The sequence below is a fragment of the Hippocampus bargibanti genome, linkage group LG02 (assembly GCF_051943395.1).
Source record: "Hippocampus bargibanti isolate YZ-2025 linkage group LG02, ASM5194339v1, whole genome shotgun sequence".
NCBI classification, from domain to species: Eukaryota; Metazoa; Chordata; class Actinopteri; order Syngnathiformes; family Syngnathidae; genus Hippocampus; species Hippocampus bargibanti.
The window spans coordinates 17193793-17211561 of NC_142735.1; the positions used below are offsets into that span (position 1 = coordinate 17193793).

The 17769-nt window shown below is 42.8% G+C and overlaps 1 protein-coding gene across 3 annotated transcripts; it reads right to left on the bottom strand.

The window, feature by feature from the left end:
• Nucleotides 1-1081: 1081 nt before the first annotated feature.
• sec24b (SEC24 homolog B, COPII coat complex component) lies at nt 1082-15570 on the bottom strand. 3 transcript variants are annotated; one of them, XM_088989697.1, is made up of 24 exons: nt 15184-15570; nt 12404-13003; nt 11604-11744; nt 10787-10912; nt 9311-9394; nt 8640-8737; nt 8378-8562; nt 8185-8287; nt 7649-7775; nt 7472-7581; nt 7114-7226; nt 6907-7025; nt 6597-6652; nt 6281-6487; nt 6034-6157; nt 5788-5946; nt 5541-5714; nt 4259-4369; nt 3962-4137; nt 3741-3878; nt 3575-3679; nt 2990-3082; nt 2379-2482; nt 1082-1684 (listed from the first exon to the last, which is right to left on the bottom strand). In XM_088989697.1, exons 1-24 carry the CDS (start codon nt 15263-15265, stop codon nt 1573-1575), a joined length of 3447 nt encoding a protein of 1148 aa, XP_088845823.1. In that variant the 5' UTR covers nt 15266-15570; the 3' UTR covers nt 1082-1572. The 3 variants fall into 3 exon arrangements, with proteins under 3 accessions (XP_088845823.1, XP_088845822.1, XP_088845824.1); XM_088989696.1 differs by having other exon boundaries at nt 11604-11747; nt 15184-15566; XM_088989698.1 differs by lacking the exon at nt 15184-15570 and adding an exon at nt 14407-14715 and having other exon boundaries at nt 11604-11747.
• Between the last annotated feature and the right edge of the window lie 2199 nt (nt 15571-17769).

Genomic DNA, 17769 nt, shown 5'->3' on the forward strand with positions numbered 1-17769 from the left:
GGACCAGTATTTAAGAACCTGTTTAGCCTTCAGGTTTTTTTGCATTTTCCACCACACCAGGAAAATACATGAACAATGTCCTATTCTTTACGCTATTTATCTTCCAAACTCAGTTTCTATTACTTTCAAAGGAAGTTTTCGGAAGAAAAAAATTGAATCATGTATTGCCAAACATGTCAAATAAAGTTTTAGAGGAATGTGACAAAAGGGGATCTGAAGCTTTTTGGGGTGTGTGTAATGATTTGAGGAGTGTAGAGGGTGTTGGACCAGTACATTCTGATGTTAAATATAGCTGACAGCACAGCAAGCTGGAAACAATGAGCCAAATTGAGAGAACCTGAACTAATCAGCTTTGGGAGTAAAAAGTGTGACAAGTAGAGGCCGGGTTTGAGCTTTACACAATTTCCCGACATGTTCCCAGATGGATTTGCACATCATCTCCAGTTTTCCATCATTTTTTTTACCCATTCCAAAAATAGTTGGAAGGTTATCAAAACACGAGGTGATATATATTTGAAGCCCCAAAAAAATATTTTCCCTTTTGAACAGCATCAGTTAGGCCATGGTGGAGCCACACCAGTTAGCAAATGGAGCATGTTTGTGTGCTTAGCTTGATAACATTCATCAGTGCCGTTTTTATTTTTGTAACACTGGAGCGAAATCAATGCTCTTTTGATCTGAGAATGTAGACAGAACCCCCCCCATAAACACATTTTGGTAAAATAATTCAACATCTTTTGCCACTTTGAAGACATCTGAAACATAATGGTGATGTGTTTTCCTGATCATTATGCTTGTCATTAAGCCTATTAACATGGCACTTACTGCAAGGTTAAAATATTTCGTGTATGTTTTTCAGATTTGAGGAAACAATTCCGGTATTGGCCACATCCTATTTCTATTTTTCCCCCATATCTACACAAACAGAGCTGTCTGTCATGAAGTCAGAACACTTTACGAAAATGGCTGCAGAAGTGATGAGGTATTGGTGGGTGTGGCCAATGATGCAGGTGGTGATGTTTTATAAAGTAATGGGAGATTATTGTAAATGAAAATAACCGTGATTAAGAGTCCGTCAGCCTTGGGTTTGTCAAATTTATTTAACAAGCTCCTTCATAAATTATCGCTCATAAAAGATTCTTTTCAGTAGTTACAAAGAGGATAGTATCGGTACGGGAGGAGTGGTTTGTTGAAAGGTGTGATTTTCTTTTTTCTTCCCTCTGATTGGTCAGTGCGGGATATTCAACATCCCATCACTACTCTTCCCGACAGGAAAATAATCTTCCAGCGTGTGAGCCAATGAATTGCTATCAATCTTCAGTGTTTTCAGTTAAAAGTCAGTAAAATCATTGAAAATGAAAAACAATAAAAGAACAGCACAACAGTCCGACGACAAAGGTGGGCATTTTCTTGGCTGCATTTTTCCCTTCTAGTCCCATTTCGAGGACAAGCAGCAAGGCAGCGGAAGCGCTCCTTGAGTGGTTTCGTGTCATTCACCCTGGCCCGCGCCCCTACCCTACGTGGTCCAATCCAACTCATGTTTCGATCCGACTACAATCCCAGAGTTTGTGACTAGGCAACCTGCTGCTGGATGTGCTGCAGGAACTCATAATAGGACGATGCCCACTCAGAACGATCTTCCACCAGGTGCTGGAAAAAGGTCGCTTTTGCAGAGCCACCCTCTCTAAAGATTGAGAAACAGAGTCACACATTTTAATAGCTTGTCAGAAGAGAAGCACATTTGGAATTGGGTTCGTTTAGACAATATTTAAATGTTTGTGGGTGTCATTTACGCAGTGTAATTTCCAAGCAACTTAACATGTGTAGTGTCCCAATATTCACATCTGTCATTACATAGAATCGTATGACAGTACGTGCCATCTCTTTATATTTAAAAGGGAAAAAAATGGAATGTGTTCAAGATACTGTAAATCTCCATGCTACCGGTATTTGTTCATCACTCCAAATGTTGGACGACAACAGTGCTTAGCTAAACGACAATGGTGCTCAGGAAGGAGGGGGGGGGGCAAACAATCGACTCCCTGAGGAAGCAGTCGCCCCCGTCATAGAAAAGAACTTCCTGCCAAGTAATCACTGCGATTGTGATAAAAAGATGATGATGATGACAACACGTGACGTGTGTTTTATCAACCGCCTTTGTGGTTCAGCAAGCATTCTCTGTAAAATGTTACGTCGCCTAACTCTGTCACGATACAGGCAGGCGTGAAAGTAGTGGGCTATCCTTGTCCGGCCAAATCGCATATTGCCCTTTCCTCGTGTTTATACAAAACAGCAATACGTTGAAAAAATAGTGGAGAATACTTGCTTCATCAGGCAACGTTGAAGGGGCGACTGTGACACAATGTTCTAGCGCTTACTTGACAATGTGCAAGATGCAGCTGAAAGTTCTGTTGTCCTGCAGCCAGTCCAAGAACGCTCGCACTCTCTCCGACAGCAGTGTCTGCAGCTCAGGAATGCAATTCTGCCCGAAACAGCATCACCACAAACGGCAATAAAAATCAACAACAAAAACATGTGTTTCACGGCCACAAATCGGATATAGCCTCACAATGCGGCACGGGGGGGCAAGAAAAGACAGTTTGGAATGTTTGGCATGTAGGTGGTTCTGGGAGGCATCAACCCGCCTCGTGAAAAAGGGAGATAAACACGCTGACGGCTACTGTCCACCCAGTCAGCCGGAACATTCTAGAGGCAAAAAAGCAGCAACAGCAAGTCTGATTTGCCACACTTGCTTTTTTTTCTCTCTGCACGCAAAAATGGAGCAACAACCTTCCAGTAAAACGCGTGTATACTGAAGTGGACAGCTATTTGTTATTCACGCATATACAGTAGCTTTTTGTGATTTGCTTCCGCAGGGGTTATTCACTATTACTGTATAGCGCTGCTCATACACGGAATGCTCATTTCCTGACACCAATTCAGCAGTCTTCCATTTTAATGTCGCGCGTAAATAGGGCTCATCACTGACCATATTTGGGGGGATTGAAGCGTAATTAGGGTAGTCCAGAACGTCTCGGATGAACATTTCATTGCAGCATTTGCCGATCCAAAGGTAAAAGACCTACGCAGATGTGAGAGAAAAAAAGAGGGAATCTACAGTGTGTAAAGGAAGATGAAAAATAGCACCACTGGTAGATGAACATGTTACACAATTGCTACACAAGTACTAATCTTTTAGTAATATGAGGCATTTATAAAGTATATCCATTATAATCACATTTTTTGATCCACTTTTCAGGGCTTATAAAAGGAGTCACATTGTATTCACTCCTCTTAGCAAGTGAATATGTGTAATCGAAACTTCTAAATCGCTGGGCTCATTAAAGGAGCAACGCTGATTGCTGAGTATTCTAACATGGAAATGCTAGTTATCGTGTTGTGTTTGTTGAGTTAATGACAGTTTCCATATTGGGCTAAAATACATACTAAAAGGAAGTACATGTTTGATGTCAAGAATAATAAATCATTTGTTTTTTTGACATTGTTTGGTTAAAGGGCTATATCAGTTTACTGTCATACTGGAGAATCCTTGAATTGTTTATGGGATACATACGTTGCCACAGTCCAGGAGGAAAGCGCCATCTCGACTCAGCCTCTCTGCAGACAGGTGGAGAAGAGGAGGCTGTGGAACCAGCGTGTCGTTGAGGTGGAGCGCCCCCTGCAGGTACAACACGTTGCAATAACCTTGTTTAAATGTTTTCTTTTGCTGGCTTCTTCACCTGGTCAGACATATTGTCCAGGCGGTACAGGTCTGGGTGGACCATCCGCATCAGTTGCTGCAGTGGTTGCGTCTTGAATTCACACATGGCGAAGACACGCTCATCCAGGCGAGTACTCGTTCCCGTACGGAATGCTTTCTGAGAAGCAAAACACATCAGCCATCCAGCCAGCGTGAGTCAAAGCGGGGGCCATGAAAAGGTACAAAAAAAGGCAGCCACACCTGTTTGAGGAGAGCGAGGATGTAAAGCGGGAAAAGGCGCATAGCGGCGGGCACCACGAGGCCAGACTGTTGCAGGTTGGACACATTGTTCTTATAAGCGGTCACAAAGTCCACCGCCGCGTTGATGAGGGCGTCCCGAGCATCCAACAGGTTAGATGATATGGAGCGGTCGATTGCTTAAAAAAACAACAACAAAAAAAAACACACACACACACACACACAAAGAGCAACATCAAACATTCAGTCCACAAATGCTACGCCAAAGTCCAAAGGCAAATACATGTATTGGAGACACACCCATATTTGCCAGTAGGCAAGTAATGGCCTGGACGTCAGCGCCGGCGTACACGTCGCTCAGTTGGTTGACCACAGGCAGACAAAGTGTGTGGACCCGGATACGCCTCTTCCCTGCAATAATAAACAGCGTCAGGGTTGGAGGCTAAAACACTGAACTCTTGATATGGCTGCTTACTACAAAAAAGAAAAATGGACATTTTTTTTCTGATGAAAGAAGAGAGGCTGTGCCTTCGTTTTGATATAATTTAAACATACTGTCACAGGACACATATTTCCATCGGTCTTGATGAACCAAATACACTCTAAAATGACTGTGAATAAGGGGAACTCTTGACGTATGGTGAATGAGTTAAAGGACAACCGACACCTCCGGACAAGTTGTGTCTATAATTTGTTTGTTATAATTACAAAGATTCTAATATTAAGCGAACACCTACACTGTCTGTAAGTAAAGAATCTGCTTAATATTAGATATCAAGTAGACAGGATGAACTTAGTACAACGATTACAAAGATTCTACCGCATATAGCTCAATTTTACATTTTAAGACTCGCGCTGTACATTCAGGAAGTTGTGTTTTTGAGTTGGTGACGATTCCTGACGTCACGTCACGGAGGGAACGCCCCTGAACGAGAAAGCGACACACAATGCATTTTGCGGTACTTTGTTCGGTCTGAAAACTTCGTGTTGATCCGTGTTGATGGCGAAATTAGAAGGAAAACACATAAATAACGCGATGGTGAATCGTTGTGTGTTGCACCAAGACAACTATTTGATATTCGCTGACACAAATTCCCAGCATAAAAATCACCCCATTTGCAATGGAGCATGGGCGCCATCTTCTGCATTTTCTGGGACGCTACACATCAGTCCTGATGCCTCAAAATGACCCGGAAGAACTTCTTTAATCGATTGCAAACATGTATGCTTTCCTCTTCAGAACTATTTGAATCATATTCATAACTGGATGAGTAACAAGAAAGCCTATTCTCCGAATCTGAAGCCATTGTTTTGATTCACTAGCAATGCAAGTCTTGGCGTGACGTCACGAACTCGGGGCGGGACTTTCTGAAAATGCCCAATTCGCAGCTCAATTTTTTGCAGATTTTTAAGTCATTTTTATTGCTGTTTTGCATTTTAAAAAATGTATAATTAATAATTAATAAAAATATCACCCTACGTGTTTTTGGGTATTTTAGATGCTATAAAACGTTTTTCTGATGTCAGTTAGGAAACAAAAAATGGTGTCGGTTGTCCTTTCATGAGTTAAAGACGCCAGTACCTTTACTGGATGTGTAGAGCAGAGCCGCCTGGAAACATGCCAGAGAAGAATCAACCAGAGAGTCATCGATTGACATCTGGACAGCAAAGGCCGAATCTGGGTTGACGTTGGCGAGGGACAGCAAGTCGGTGGAGCGCACAAAGAAGTTGCCGTGGAACGTATGGATGGATAAACCTGAGGTGGGGGAAAAATGATCATCAGCCTTTTTGTAGCCACACAGTGGACAACATATTTTGGGAAGAGCAACCTTTAGTGCATCGTATTCTCATGACTGCTTCAAAGCCCATCTTCCTACAGAGGTAGCACTCGAAATCCTTTTGGAATTTCTCCAACTGGGATGGGTTGTGGATGTGATGAAAGGAGGGATAATAGAAGATTCTGCCAGCAGAGTACTTGGAGATGCACGCTATAAAGCAAAAATGAAGAAGAAATAAATATGAAGTCTCAGGTCTTTGTCATGATGGAAGCCATCGTGGAAAGTTGACAGCCTTACCCAGTGAGGCGAGGTCAGTGTACTGGGAGCTGAGAAGAAAAAGGTCAACCCCAATCTGTTGTCCTGAGCAATCCAGTGCAAATTTTTTGTAAAAGTCTGTGGCGGGTCCAAGATGCTGCACTCCCTGCAAACATGCCAGAAGAAAGTGCCAACAAAAAATAATTTTTTAAACAAGCTTCAGTGCTGATTAGGACACCCATCCAGGCAAATCCATTGGAAGTGTCTTTCTGATGCTTGCTTGGCCTACCTTGGCACTGGCACGCTGGCTGGGGTCCTCCCTGGCCTGCAGCGAGCCGGCGCCCAGCGTCGGCAGCTGCGTCTGGAACACGCTGACGCGTCCGCCGGTGGGCGACATGAGCTTAAAGGCGGCTTGCAGGGCGGGGCCCAATGCGCTGTGTGTCTCCCTGCTCTGGCTGAACGTAGCGGGAAGGGAGGTCAGCAGGTCCTTGATCAGCTGTACAATGATGGAGAAACGGATGGACAGAAGGATATACTAATTCACCCCCAAAAACACACATAGAGGAGATGAATGTTACGGAAGAATTGAGTACGTTGGAGTCTACCTCTTTACTCTCTTTCCTGTTCACCATGAGACTGTCATGAGATGGTATGAATACATCTGCAACAAAGAGGGTGCAGAAAGTGATTAAGATTGAATGATTTTGTTTTTTTGTATTGTGTCACATTATTTGTTATTTTGTATTTTTTTTGGTGTTTGACTTCAAGATGGTGGCGCAAGAGTGGCTGCCTTTACAGCAGCTCCTGTATTTTGTTTTTCTACTTCTTCCTTTCATAACTTTGCTCCTGTGAAATGTAAATTTCTCCGCTGCGAGACTAATAAAGGCAAATCCAATCAATCCAAAATCTCAGTACCGTCAATATCGGTCACCACCAGCATCTGTGGTTGAGACAGTCCCTCCTGGAGGTTGTAGAAGTGGACGCTGCTGTCAAATGTGAGGAATCCCACCTTGGTACGTGAGTCTCCAGGCAACCTAAGGACCACACCTGTTTATTGAACCTGCACGATCCGCTTTTAAGCAAAATAGCGCACGGGTTTTTAGCGACGGTCCCGACACTCACTTATCCAGGTTGTCCAGGAGCGACTCGCAGAAATATTTCAGGTACCCGCTTTCCACGGCAGTGTGTGACACATCCAGCACAAACAGGTAGACGGCTGGCTGGGGGGGCCGTAGCTGTCGACACGTTCATCATTAGAATTGTTGTGAAGTTAGCATAAAACGTACACTTTGCAGCCATGACGTTAGGTAAACCTGCTCACGGTCTATGTACAAAAGCAGTTAAAAACAAACTTTGCTTTTATTTACCAGACATGATGTGTTTATTTGAGTGGATGTGAATTTTAAACAGCTATGATAAATATATGGATGGTAGTTTCCTCACAAATACTGTTGCAACTGAAATAATAGGGGGGCCTCACCATATAATCTGATGATGCGATGAATTCTACAGTGGCGTTTTGGACTTCTGGTCTCTTGTGGGGTTCACCGTAGGACCTTGTTACCGGGTTGTACATGAACTCATCTGGAACTGCAGGGGAGTGGGTGGCAGTTAACTGATGCAGGGCTAAATGAAGCAGAGCTAAATCCAAACATACCATCGTTGACCCGATAGCAGAGGTTACACTTCCACCTTCGCTGGTCCAGGAAGGTAACAAAAGGGTTGATGTAAGTGCGACAGTACCGACAGCGGATTATGGTGTTGGACGTGATGACTGGCAATTGCTGCAGGGAAACATTTATTAAAACACCAAGCCTGTGTTTATGCAAAAAAAACTTACATGCATAAACACAAGAGTCCTTTCTTAAATAACACTAAAATGTGTTTTAGGAGAAGACTGATGTCCTTCTCGACTTCTATCAGTGACCTTCTCATCAAGTAGAACCTCTAAAAATAAACTCGCTTCCCTCACATCGTCCCTACTGTCTATGCCGTTGCCACCCAATGAGACATAATATTCTCCATCCCTGTTCATATTTATCTTTATTTATTTATATATTTTGACAGAATGTCAGTTTGAAAAATTACTTTTCCACGAGCCTCAATCAAACTGTCTGTTTTCAATGGAACCTCTAAAGTCGAAACCTTCAAGTTGTGAAACCAGTATCTGCTACTTGATAGCTCCATTCCCACCTGTAGATCTCTGAAGGGGTGAAGGAGAAGGCCAAGGGGCAGTCTGGCTTTGTTAAGAAGAGCCTGTGTTTGAGGGATGCTGGTCAGTGTACATCGGAATGTCCTTATATGGGAGAAAAACAGAAAGTTGATTTGCATCCTATGATCATTTCCCTCTGCAGACTTTCGGAAGCGTTCAAAACACTTTACATACTGTGGGCTGCAGTTGACCTTCTTCAGCTCTGAACTCAAGTTGGGTTCAGGGGCTTCCAGAGGTCTTGGGGGGAGTAAATTCCTCTCCTGGAGAAGGTTCAGAGGCCTGAGACCCTCTACCTCCAGTTCAGGGACCCCGCTGAGGCCCCCCAACGCCGCAGACAGCTGGGACATGCTTGGAAAGGGCTTTACACAAACCAGGGAGTGAGTAGTAGGGAAAGTGATGTCCTGGTTTAGCAATCTAGGGAAGGGAGATGCCAAACCTGGGAGTACTGCTGGTAGCTGGTCGGTCCAAGCAGGTCCTGAGAAGCCGGCGAGTCCGTGAGTGAGGTTAGTCCTTGCCGATAAGCGGGCTGCATGGCTGGAAAACCATAGCTGCTGTAAGGTGGTGCTTGATTGGTCGGAGGTGGCATATACAGTATTCTGCGTGAGTTTGTTTTGCCATCAAATGCAGACTGGCAACATTTTGGTCCAGATGAAAGGTATGTAATCTTGGGGGACATTATGGCTGAAATAATTGAATATACATTTTATAGTAATGAACATATATTTAATTAGTCCAACCAAGAAGTGGGAAGAAATATCATAAGTGGACAAATTCTTGCACTCAAAAAATCATGTTTCCCCAAAAAAAAGATAGGCTACATGTCCTATAAATAAAGTAATAAATAAATAAATAAATAAAAGTTCAATGATATATATAACTTAAAATGTCAAAATGGATGAAAAGAATGACAATATTATTAATGCTATTTTTTTTAATCAGACCTAAATAAAAAAATGAGGAAAGAACCTTCGGTGCTTGCAGGCCATGATTTATGATCAAGTACCAATGAGGTGATTGCTGTGAACAAAAATATCAACCAACAATGACAGTGGTGGTTCAAAACTTTTGACAAGACAATCAAGACCACGTTTGTGATCCAGTGCATACCAGGAAAATTGCCTCCTTCCAGGGAATCGTAGCTGTTGGGCACCGGTGACGCACTACCAGTGGTGGATGAAGACGTGTCGCCGCCTGAAAAAGCATCAAAGTGACAAAAGGGTCAAGGGGAAACTTCCGTCCATCCACTTTCTGACCCGCTTTATCCTCAAAGTGTCACAGGGGAAGAGGAAAGAGGGGGGTGCTGGAGCCTATCCCAGCCGTCTTCAAGCCATAGGCGAGGGACACCCTGAACCTGACTGAGGAAATTAAATAGGGACATGGATATGGTAGGAAAGATGTTTGCACATCTTATCCCGTCAGAAACTGGAAAACTGAGAATAATTGGTTCATTTCATTGCTTGGGTTATGGGGGTTACACCTTTAGAATCTATTACAACTCTGAACAACAGAAGCTTCAAAGAAAACATTATTTTGTCTCATGACAAACCATTCGTGCTGACAAGATGAGTCCAAGATGGCGCCCGAGTAGGCAGCTGTCAGCAAGTGCTCCCATGAGCCTTGCTTTTTTTGTTGTTTTTGTGTTTTATTTTGTCACTTTGTGTTGTTGTGCATCGTGTGGAACGGATACAGGTTGTTTTTCAGCATTTTTGACCACGACAATCATGAAGGAGACTGTGCTGAGCGGTTGCGCCTTTTCGGCAGCATGAATATGCCAGTACCGTTTTTGAATGGGAGAAATGTCGGTGCCATTCGACTGTCATTACTGGACACCAAAGGAGCCATTGTGCTTTTTTGCGCCTGTAATGGGCAGCATCTTCACAGCCCCGCTTTGTTCAGTGGAAAGGTCGGTGCTGTTGGACAGTCTGCGGCTGGATGAATGCATGGCTTGAGGAGCCCGCGATAAGAAGAAAGGAGCGTCAGCGCAGAGCGCCGATGCGTATGTGGAGCTGTCGCGGCTTGGAATTGAAGCGGATTTATGTGGGACAGGAGATGTGAGACAATCTCTTTTCGTCAATGGATGCTACAGCTGCGTGTTTGCTTTCAACATTTAGCTTGTAGTCGACGTGCACATTCCACCATGATGTCCCTGGTCCGCTGGTGAAGAGATGCTTTGATCCTATCCTCTTTCATCTGGAACTGCTTCGTGTAACAAAGAGGGTACAGAAAGTGCTAACGAATGAATGACTCCCTGTGTCTTTGTGTTGTCATGTTATTTGTTATGTAGTTTTTTTTTGGTTTGTTTCTTTGACTTCAAGACGGCGCCGCGAGAGTGGCTGCCTTTCCAGCAGCTCCTGTATTTTGTTTTTCTACTTTCATTCCTTTCATAACTTTGCTGCTGTGAAATGTAAATTTCTCCACTGCGAGACTAATAAAGGCAAATACAATTCGATCCAATCCAAATTTGGAATTACGAACTAGTGGAAAATATGCTCCGGTTGGTACACGTAAGACACCTGGATGGCTGAGGAATAAGGAGGTCAGTGGGCTGGAAAATGACAGAATGATCAATGTTAAAAAGCATACCTGCTTCCTCATCCTCGTCCTCCTCCTCTTCATCTTCATCATCCTCCGAGCTGGATGACGAGGGGGCTGCGGTCGCACCCGAAGTCGAGCTAGCGCCGCTATTAGCGACATATCCATATTGTGTCCCTGTCGGAAACAGAAGCAGGGGCAGGAAAATGAGCAAACTAATCAGGAACATCTTCGTTGGTGTAAATATTGAAGTTCACTACATTAGAATTGTCTAAATCCAAATCCACTTTCTAATCCCTCCAGGCCCTTCCCACATTTATTTCAACACAAAGAGTAGGTAGTTTGGCCAAAGTCTAGAAAAAAGCCAGAACACTGTAGACACAAATTGCAATATTAAGTCAAAATAACTTATCATCAGTGTAAATATGGGCCCATAATTTGGGTATATTTATTCAACCATGTAAATGATGATAATAAATAACCAACCAATGACTTGCCTATTGGCTAATTCACGAATCCACCTATTCCATAAAAACTGCCCTCAACTATTTGTTGAAAAACTAGACTATTTGAAGTTTGCTGCTCATTCTACAATGCTCTTAGAAGTCACCAAAGCCCTGAATATATTATTTAGTGTCAAGGAGCTACGATACTGTAACACATTTTGAGTGAAAAAAGAGCATTTTTTTATGGCTGGAAAGTTCTAAGTTGTTGCAGGAAGTTAAGAGTTGCAGTGGTTAAATAAAAATAATGCTTCACCACCATGTTCTGACATGTACAGGTCAGAACAAGTCAACCATTCATACAGTGAGCAGTACATGACAATATTGAAATCATAATCGCAACATGGAGACAATAAATTATTTACCTTGATGGTGGCCAGGTGAGGTATGTATTGATGTTGCGGGTGTTCCTGATGCTGGTCGCTCTCCGTTCGTGGCACCTCCACCATAGGAGTCATAGTTTAGAGAGGCCTGACGCTTATAGTGTTGCTGGGCTGTATTTGCGACTGCTATGGGAAAACAGACAAGAGATAATTAATTGAAAGTGTTACAAGTGAAGCCCTGCTTTGAGAGGAACCAGGTTCGATGCTGAATGTTTGAAATCAAAACACAACAAAGCAAATAAATAAGAGCAACATTTGGTGAAGCAAAGAACATTAAAACTTTTACATGTTCACATGCACATATTCTGAAGAGGATCAATACCCATGCTTTCTCCCATATTCGAAAAACATAAATATCAAGTTTACTGAAGACTATACTTTGCCTATTGGTGTGGAAGTGAGTGTAAATGTTTGCTTGTTTATGTGCCCTGGAAATCTGGCCAAACTCAGCTGGGATAAACGAAAATTAATCTATGAGAAGCACGAAAAACAACGAATGGCCATATAAGTGTTCCTCAAGGCTCCATCCCGAGACCACTGTTTTTGCAAAACCAAGAACATAGTCATTTTCCAGAGGTGTGCATGTATGAGATCTACCCCCTCCCCCCCAAAAAGTACTTTCACTTTGAGAAAGCATTTTGCTTTTATAATTTTACACTTAACAGAAAAAGATAGACATTTAATCAGGACATATCACATTTGAGGTTAACTTTCTTCTGCTGCAATACTTTAGAAAACATTACTTTAAAAAGCAGAATCAAAAATTTAAAACAAACTAATACCTGTGCTTCTTTGACCATTGACAGCTGGTGCTACCTGAGGGGGAGGTGCCACGTAATACCCTGGATGCGTTGCTGCTGCTGCTGTTGTAGTAGCAGAATTCGGTTGGATGTTGCTGTATTGCATCATTCCTGGCGCATTAGCAGTCTGGCTAGAAAGAAGAGTGCCATACTGGCTTGTCCCTGGCGCAGACGGGTAGGAAACAATGGGATAGACAGGCGCCCCGAGACCACTAGGTGGCGCTGGCAACAAAGTGGCTTGCTGTTGCTGACACTGGGCTGCTGGCATCTGGTATGGCATTTGTCCATAATACGTTTCTTGAGTGGCATAGGGTGAAACCTGTTGTGTAAATTGGGTGTAGTGGGTGCTTGACGGAGGTGCTGGGGGGGTGATATGTCGCTGGGGAAGGGGCGCCGTGCATGGGGGTGCTACATTACGGTGGTTTGGGTAGTAGTTGTTCACATGAGGGGCACTGTTCGTGATGGGGGCTTTGCTGGACACACCAGTGCAGTGTGACGAGATGGTGTCGTAGTTCTGGCGTGGAGGTGGGGCTCCACAGTAACCCATGGCTGGATATGGGGAGGTGTATGTCTGAATTGGACCTAGGAAGTAAATAAGAAGAATTATGTCAGCATTAAAATCAAATATATATTATTTGTAGTAGTCATAACACCAAATGATTTCCCAACCTTTATTGAGTCAAGACACATTTTCCATTCGAAAGCTCTCACAGCACACTATAAATTTCAGAAAAAGTGTGTACTGTATGGTGAAAAAAATGATTTTGTCTCAGATAATTTACCCATTTACCTGAACTCTGGTCCTATTAATTGAACACAAATTGTTCCCATGACTGTACAGTAGACTAGTTTATCAATCTTCTTTTCCTTTTGGTTTTTCCCTTCTAGGGGTCGCCACAGCGAATCAGTTTCCTCCATCTTCAGAGGTTTGAATCAAATGTTTGTTTTGGCCAAGCTTTTACGTCGGATGCCCTTCCTGACACAACCCTCTGTATTTATCCGGGCTTGGGACTGGCACAATCAGACACTGGCTTGTGTCCCCTTGTGGCTACGGAACAAGCAACTAACTCTATGACCTTAATAAAGATGAAGATGCTCAGGAAAAGGCTCCCAAACACAAAATGGTCATCGGCACAGCAGCATTCAAGCTAAGCAAAATTATACTCACAATTTGATGACAATGCTCTGATCTTACCGTGAAATGGGTATCAATCTAAAATAGCTTAAATAGCACAACTTGGCATTTGCCTTTATTAGTCTCGCAGTGGAGAAATTTACATTTCACAGCAGCAAAGTTATGAAAGAAATGAAAGTAGAAAAGCAAAACACAGGAGCTGCTGGAAAGGCAGCCACTCTCGCGGCGCCGTCTTGAAGTCAAAAGAACCAAAAAAAACTAAATAACAAATAACATGAAAACACAAAGACACAGAGAAACATTCATTCTTAAGCACTTTCTGTACCCTCTTTGTTACATAAAGCAGTTCCAGATGAAAGAGGAGAGGATCAAAGCGTCTCTTCACCAGTGGATCAGGGACATCATTCCTATTTAATATGTTGTAATGGCAATGTGTAACACAGTTACACCTGAGCCGTTATTTCTTGTGACATCATTAGTAACTAAGATTGGCAGTCATGGCCTGCGTTAAGCACTGCTGTCCGCGAAAACCTCTCCGTTGAGTGTGCGCGTGTATGTGTGTGAGGCATAGACATCTTCTTTTCCTTTTGGCTTTTCCCTTCATGGGGTCACCACAGCGAATCAGTAACCTCCATCTTCAGAGGTATGATACGCATGTTTGTTTGGGCCCAGCTTTTACGTCGGATGCCCTTCCTGACACAACCCTCTGTATTTATCTGGGCTTGGGACCGGCACAATAAGATTTATGTCCCTTTGTGGCTACAGAACAAGCAACTCGCTCAGTAAAAGGCTCCCAAACACAAAATGGTCATCAGCACAGCAACAATCAAAAAAGCAAAACTATACTCACCATTTGATGACATGATTGAGGTAATTTCACTGATTGATGTCACCTACGAACGAGCTAATCATGTGAAACCCGGAAATTGTAAAGCCTTTTTAAGAGCATGCGCAGAATAAAATGTTTGTAAAGTTCCAAGACCAATGATTGAGACGGCTGTGTATCATTATTCTCTAGTGAGTACCGTATTTGCAATCGCTACGAAAAGCTACCATTTTGGTTAGTGTTTAAAACGCTAGGACTGCTGCCAGAATGTCTAGCGCAACACTCTCGTTTCTTATGTTTGTCAGTATAAAACCGTAACTCCAACGATTATGACTTCAAAGTCAAAGCAGTGGCAACATTTCTGTGGAGCTGCAAACAAGCTTTATCAGCAGATGTTGCTTGAACAGCTCGGTGGAATCGCCAATGCAAACACGACAGCACGAACATTAAACACTTAAATTCACACTGGTTACCTTATCAGTGTCCAACTGTAGCAGATCATTCAGGCAAATTGTTCAACAATACATCTGAATGACATTCAGATTTGAATGTACATAAAGTTGCCATCTCGCACGCCCACCGACGCTAGGCTAACGTTATCATCATCCTTGAATTTGTTCGTATCACGGTGTTTACCAAAGTCTTATTTTGGTTTGAACTACAACATCCTGCTAATGGAACACTGTTGCTGTCGTTTAAGTTTCTGATTGCATGAAGGTTAGAATTGACGACTATTCATCAATCAGGTTAGCATGCTAAAGCCAAGGAATCTGGTTAATCGCATCATCCGGCCTGCTTTACCATTCTGTCGGGGGGGAGCAGCTCCGCCGTTCGGCGTTGGGCTCTGACCGTAGCCGAGGTAGCCGTTCACCGGCGCTGACATCTCTTCAGCGGCCCCCCAGTCCTTACAATCTCACTTCTGGATCGAAAATAAATATAGCACATGCGTGTCACCCGGCGACGAACTGTCTGCCGCAGCACCGTATGTCTGAAGCCGAAAAGGCCGCGGATTGAAAGAAGTGACCCAGGTTTGAGCTGGGTCAGCGGCAGAACTGAATGGTTATGGGCGCAGGATGTTGAGCGCTGCAGCCTTCAGCGTCTCCCGCGGGTCCTTTTGGTGTGTTCCATGGCAACTGGAATAAAATAATAATAATAATCTTTGTCGAGAGAAAAAAAGACATGTTACTTGTGCAATACTGTATGATAAACTTTGATAATAGCTGACACTGACGCAATTGATTCATACTACAATTACAGTAGTGTTGGTCTGTAAAAAGCAATAATTAATATTTATGTTAGGATCGGCGTCATGTTATATTTCTTTGGTCTGCTTGTTGACAAATGTGTCTGAACAAAACTCAAGCGATTTGACATTCCATTTGATCAAGGCTGCAATGCTGCCACCTTCCGCACAAAGAATCGCATTACCACTCGACCCAAAAAAATCCAAAAATTAAACACAAAAATATAATGAGTGTATGTTAATGCTAAATACGATGCAACAATACGACTCAGCCAGATGCAATTTATACTCCTTTTTGTTTGGAAGTAATTTTCAATATTCACTGTTCACGAAAATCAAGGTTGAACTTTTCGGCCATGATTTCAAGAGTATGTTAGTCACAAACACATTTCTCATCTGCAAAAGAGCGAGAGTGTAGCATGGTGGCTGTGGATGTCACCCTTTGGGGCTGTTTTTCTTCATTTTGAAATTTTAAGTTCGAGGGAATAATGAACAATTACAAATAAACTCCCTGTGTTAGATTCTGCTGGGGAAAAACAGACCAGGAAAAGCCGAGTGGAACAGAATTTTATTAAGATGTAATAAGAGGCAAATTCCCATTACACGTGGTGTTGAATGTTATCGGTCATTTTTGAACATGCCAAATACCCGGTTAAAATCACCAGATTCAATTCAATTCAAATGTGCGTTCTGACTCCAAATTCGTATGACAGTAGACATGACCATTTAATGACTAACTTAAGTTACCTTTTCCCAACATGCCCGAGCTAAACGCTCCATTATTGACAAATAAAAAAAGAGCTTTACTTCATACATTAAAAAAAAGACAACCTGCAACACATGGTTGCTCAGGGGGCCCGCTGCAGTAGTAAAGGGCATCGTAGTAAACGACTCTCTCTGCGTGGGGCTTGAGTGTGACCTCACCTCCCATTCAAACACTTTCACGTGTACGCGAATTATTGCCAAATAAGAAAATGTGCTGAATGTCTTTGAGACCCTGCTGTGCCAAGGGCCAAAGCTATTGTAAATGTTTGAGTCAAACCTCACCTACACATGTAATGTGGGAGAAGTGGGGAAAAAAGGACAGCATGTGGTCCAAGCTTGGTGTTGAAAACGTGGTGAGCTCATGACTGTAACATGAATGTTAAGTGCTTGTAAAATCTCTCTTTACTCTGCATTACCTCAGAACCAGAGGCCGATGAGAAATGTGGTAAATTACAGACCTGTTATTTTGAACGTTTTAATGAAAGAGGCCAGTGCAGCGTAACCTGTGAGGAACACCGAAACACATCCCTCCCAATCAAACATGACTGCTGATTAAATATATGGAGCTCTCTCAAGACACCGCTGGTTTGTAAATAATTGAATCGACATTAACCGTTGTTTGTCAGGGTTAACTATTTTTTTAAACCTGTCTAACGTTTGTGGAAAGATTTTCTGCTTTAGAGCTCAGGTCAAAGCAATAACAGCATTCAGGTAGATTGTCTTGTTTTTTTTGGACATTTACTGACATCTCATGGTATGCATCGAAATTTACAAACCCACATACAAATTACAAGGGGCTCCCTCTCGAGGGGAAACTTCGAATTACATGTATACAAGTACTGTACGTTTTTGGAATTCTGGGTGGTTGACTTTTGTTTGTTGACGTCTCAGCTGACTGACTCACCATATATGTACTAGGATCGTACACATGAATTGACAAGTGTGGGTGATTACACAAAATCACCTAATTATGAGTTGGCTTTCTGTTGTGTTTCTGCTTGCTTCACTCGCTCTTTATCTATTTATTTATTTATTTATTTTATTTATTATGAATAGTCTAGGGCAGGGGTCGGGAACCTTTTTGACTAAGAGAGCCATAAAAGTAAAATATTTAGAAATGTTTTTCAGCGAGAGCCACACGCGCGCGCCCACATACAAATGCTCGCGTGCGCGTGTGGGCGCGCACGCGCGGACACTTTTCAACAAAATATCAGAATTCATTATTTAAAATAACTGTGATAGTACTCAACGTTAACATGAATGGTTTTCCGTTCCTCGTGTTTGGTAAAATTCCAGGAAAACGATCGGAATGAAATTCAATTTGCCGGTCCAGAGGCGAAGTTACTGCTAGCTAGCCTGCACACGGCTCATAAGCTTCC

What these genes read in the sequence shown, in the direction of transcription:
- sec24b (XM_088989696.1), bottom strand. Translation starts at nt 15,265, where the DNA reads ATGTCAGCGCCGGTGAACGGCTACCTCGGCTACGGTCAGAGCCCAACG. An exon ending in TGCTCCCCCCCGACAGAATG is followed by an intron (nt 13,004 to 15,183) that starts GTAAAGCAGGCC and finishes TTTACTTCCTAG; the next exon opens with GTCCAATTCAGACATACACC. An exon ending in GGAAGGAGGCAATTTTCCTG is followed by an intron (nt 8,738 to 9,310) that starts GTATGCACTGGA and finishes ATGGTTTTCCAG; the next exon opens with CCATGCAGCCCGCTTATCGG.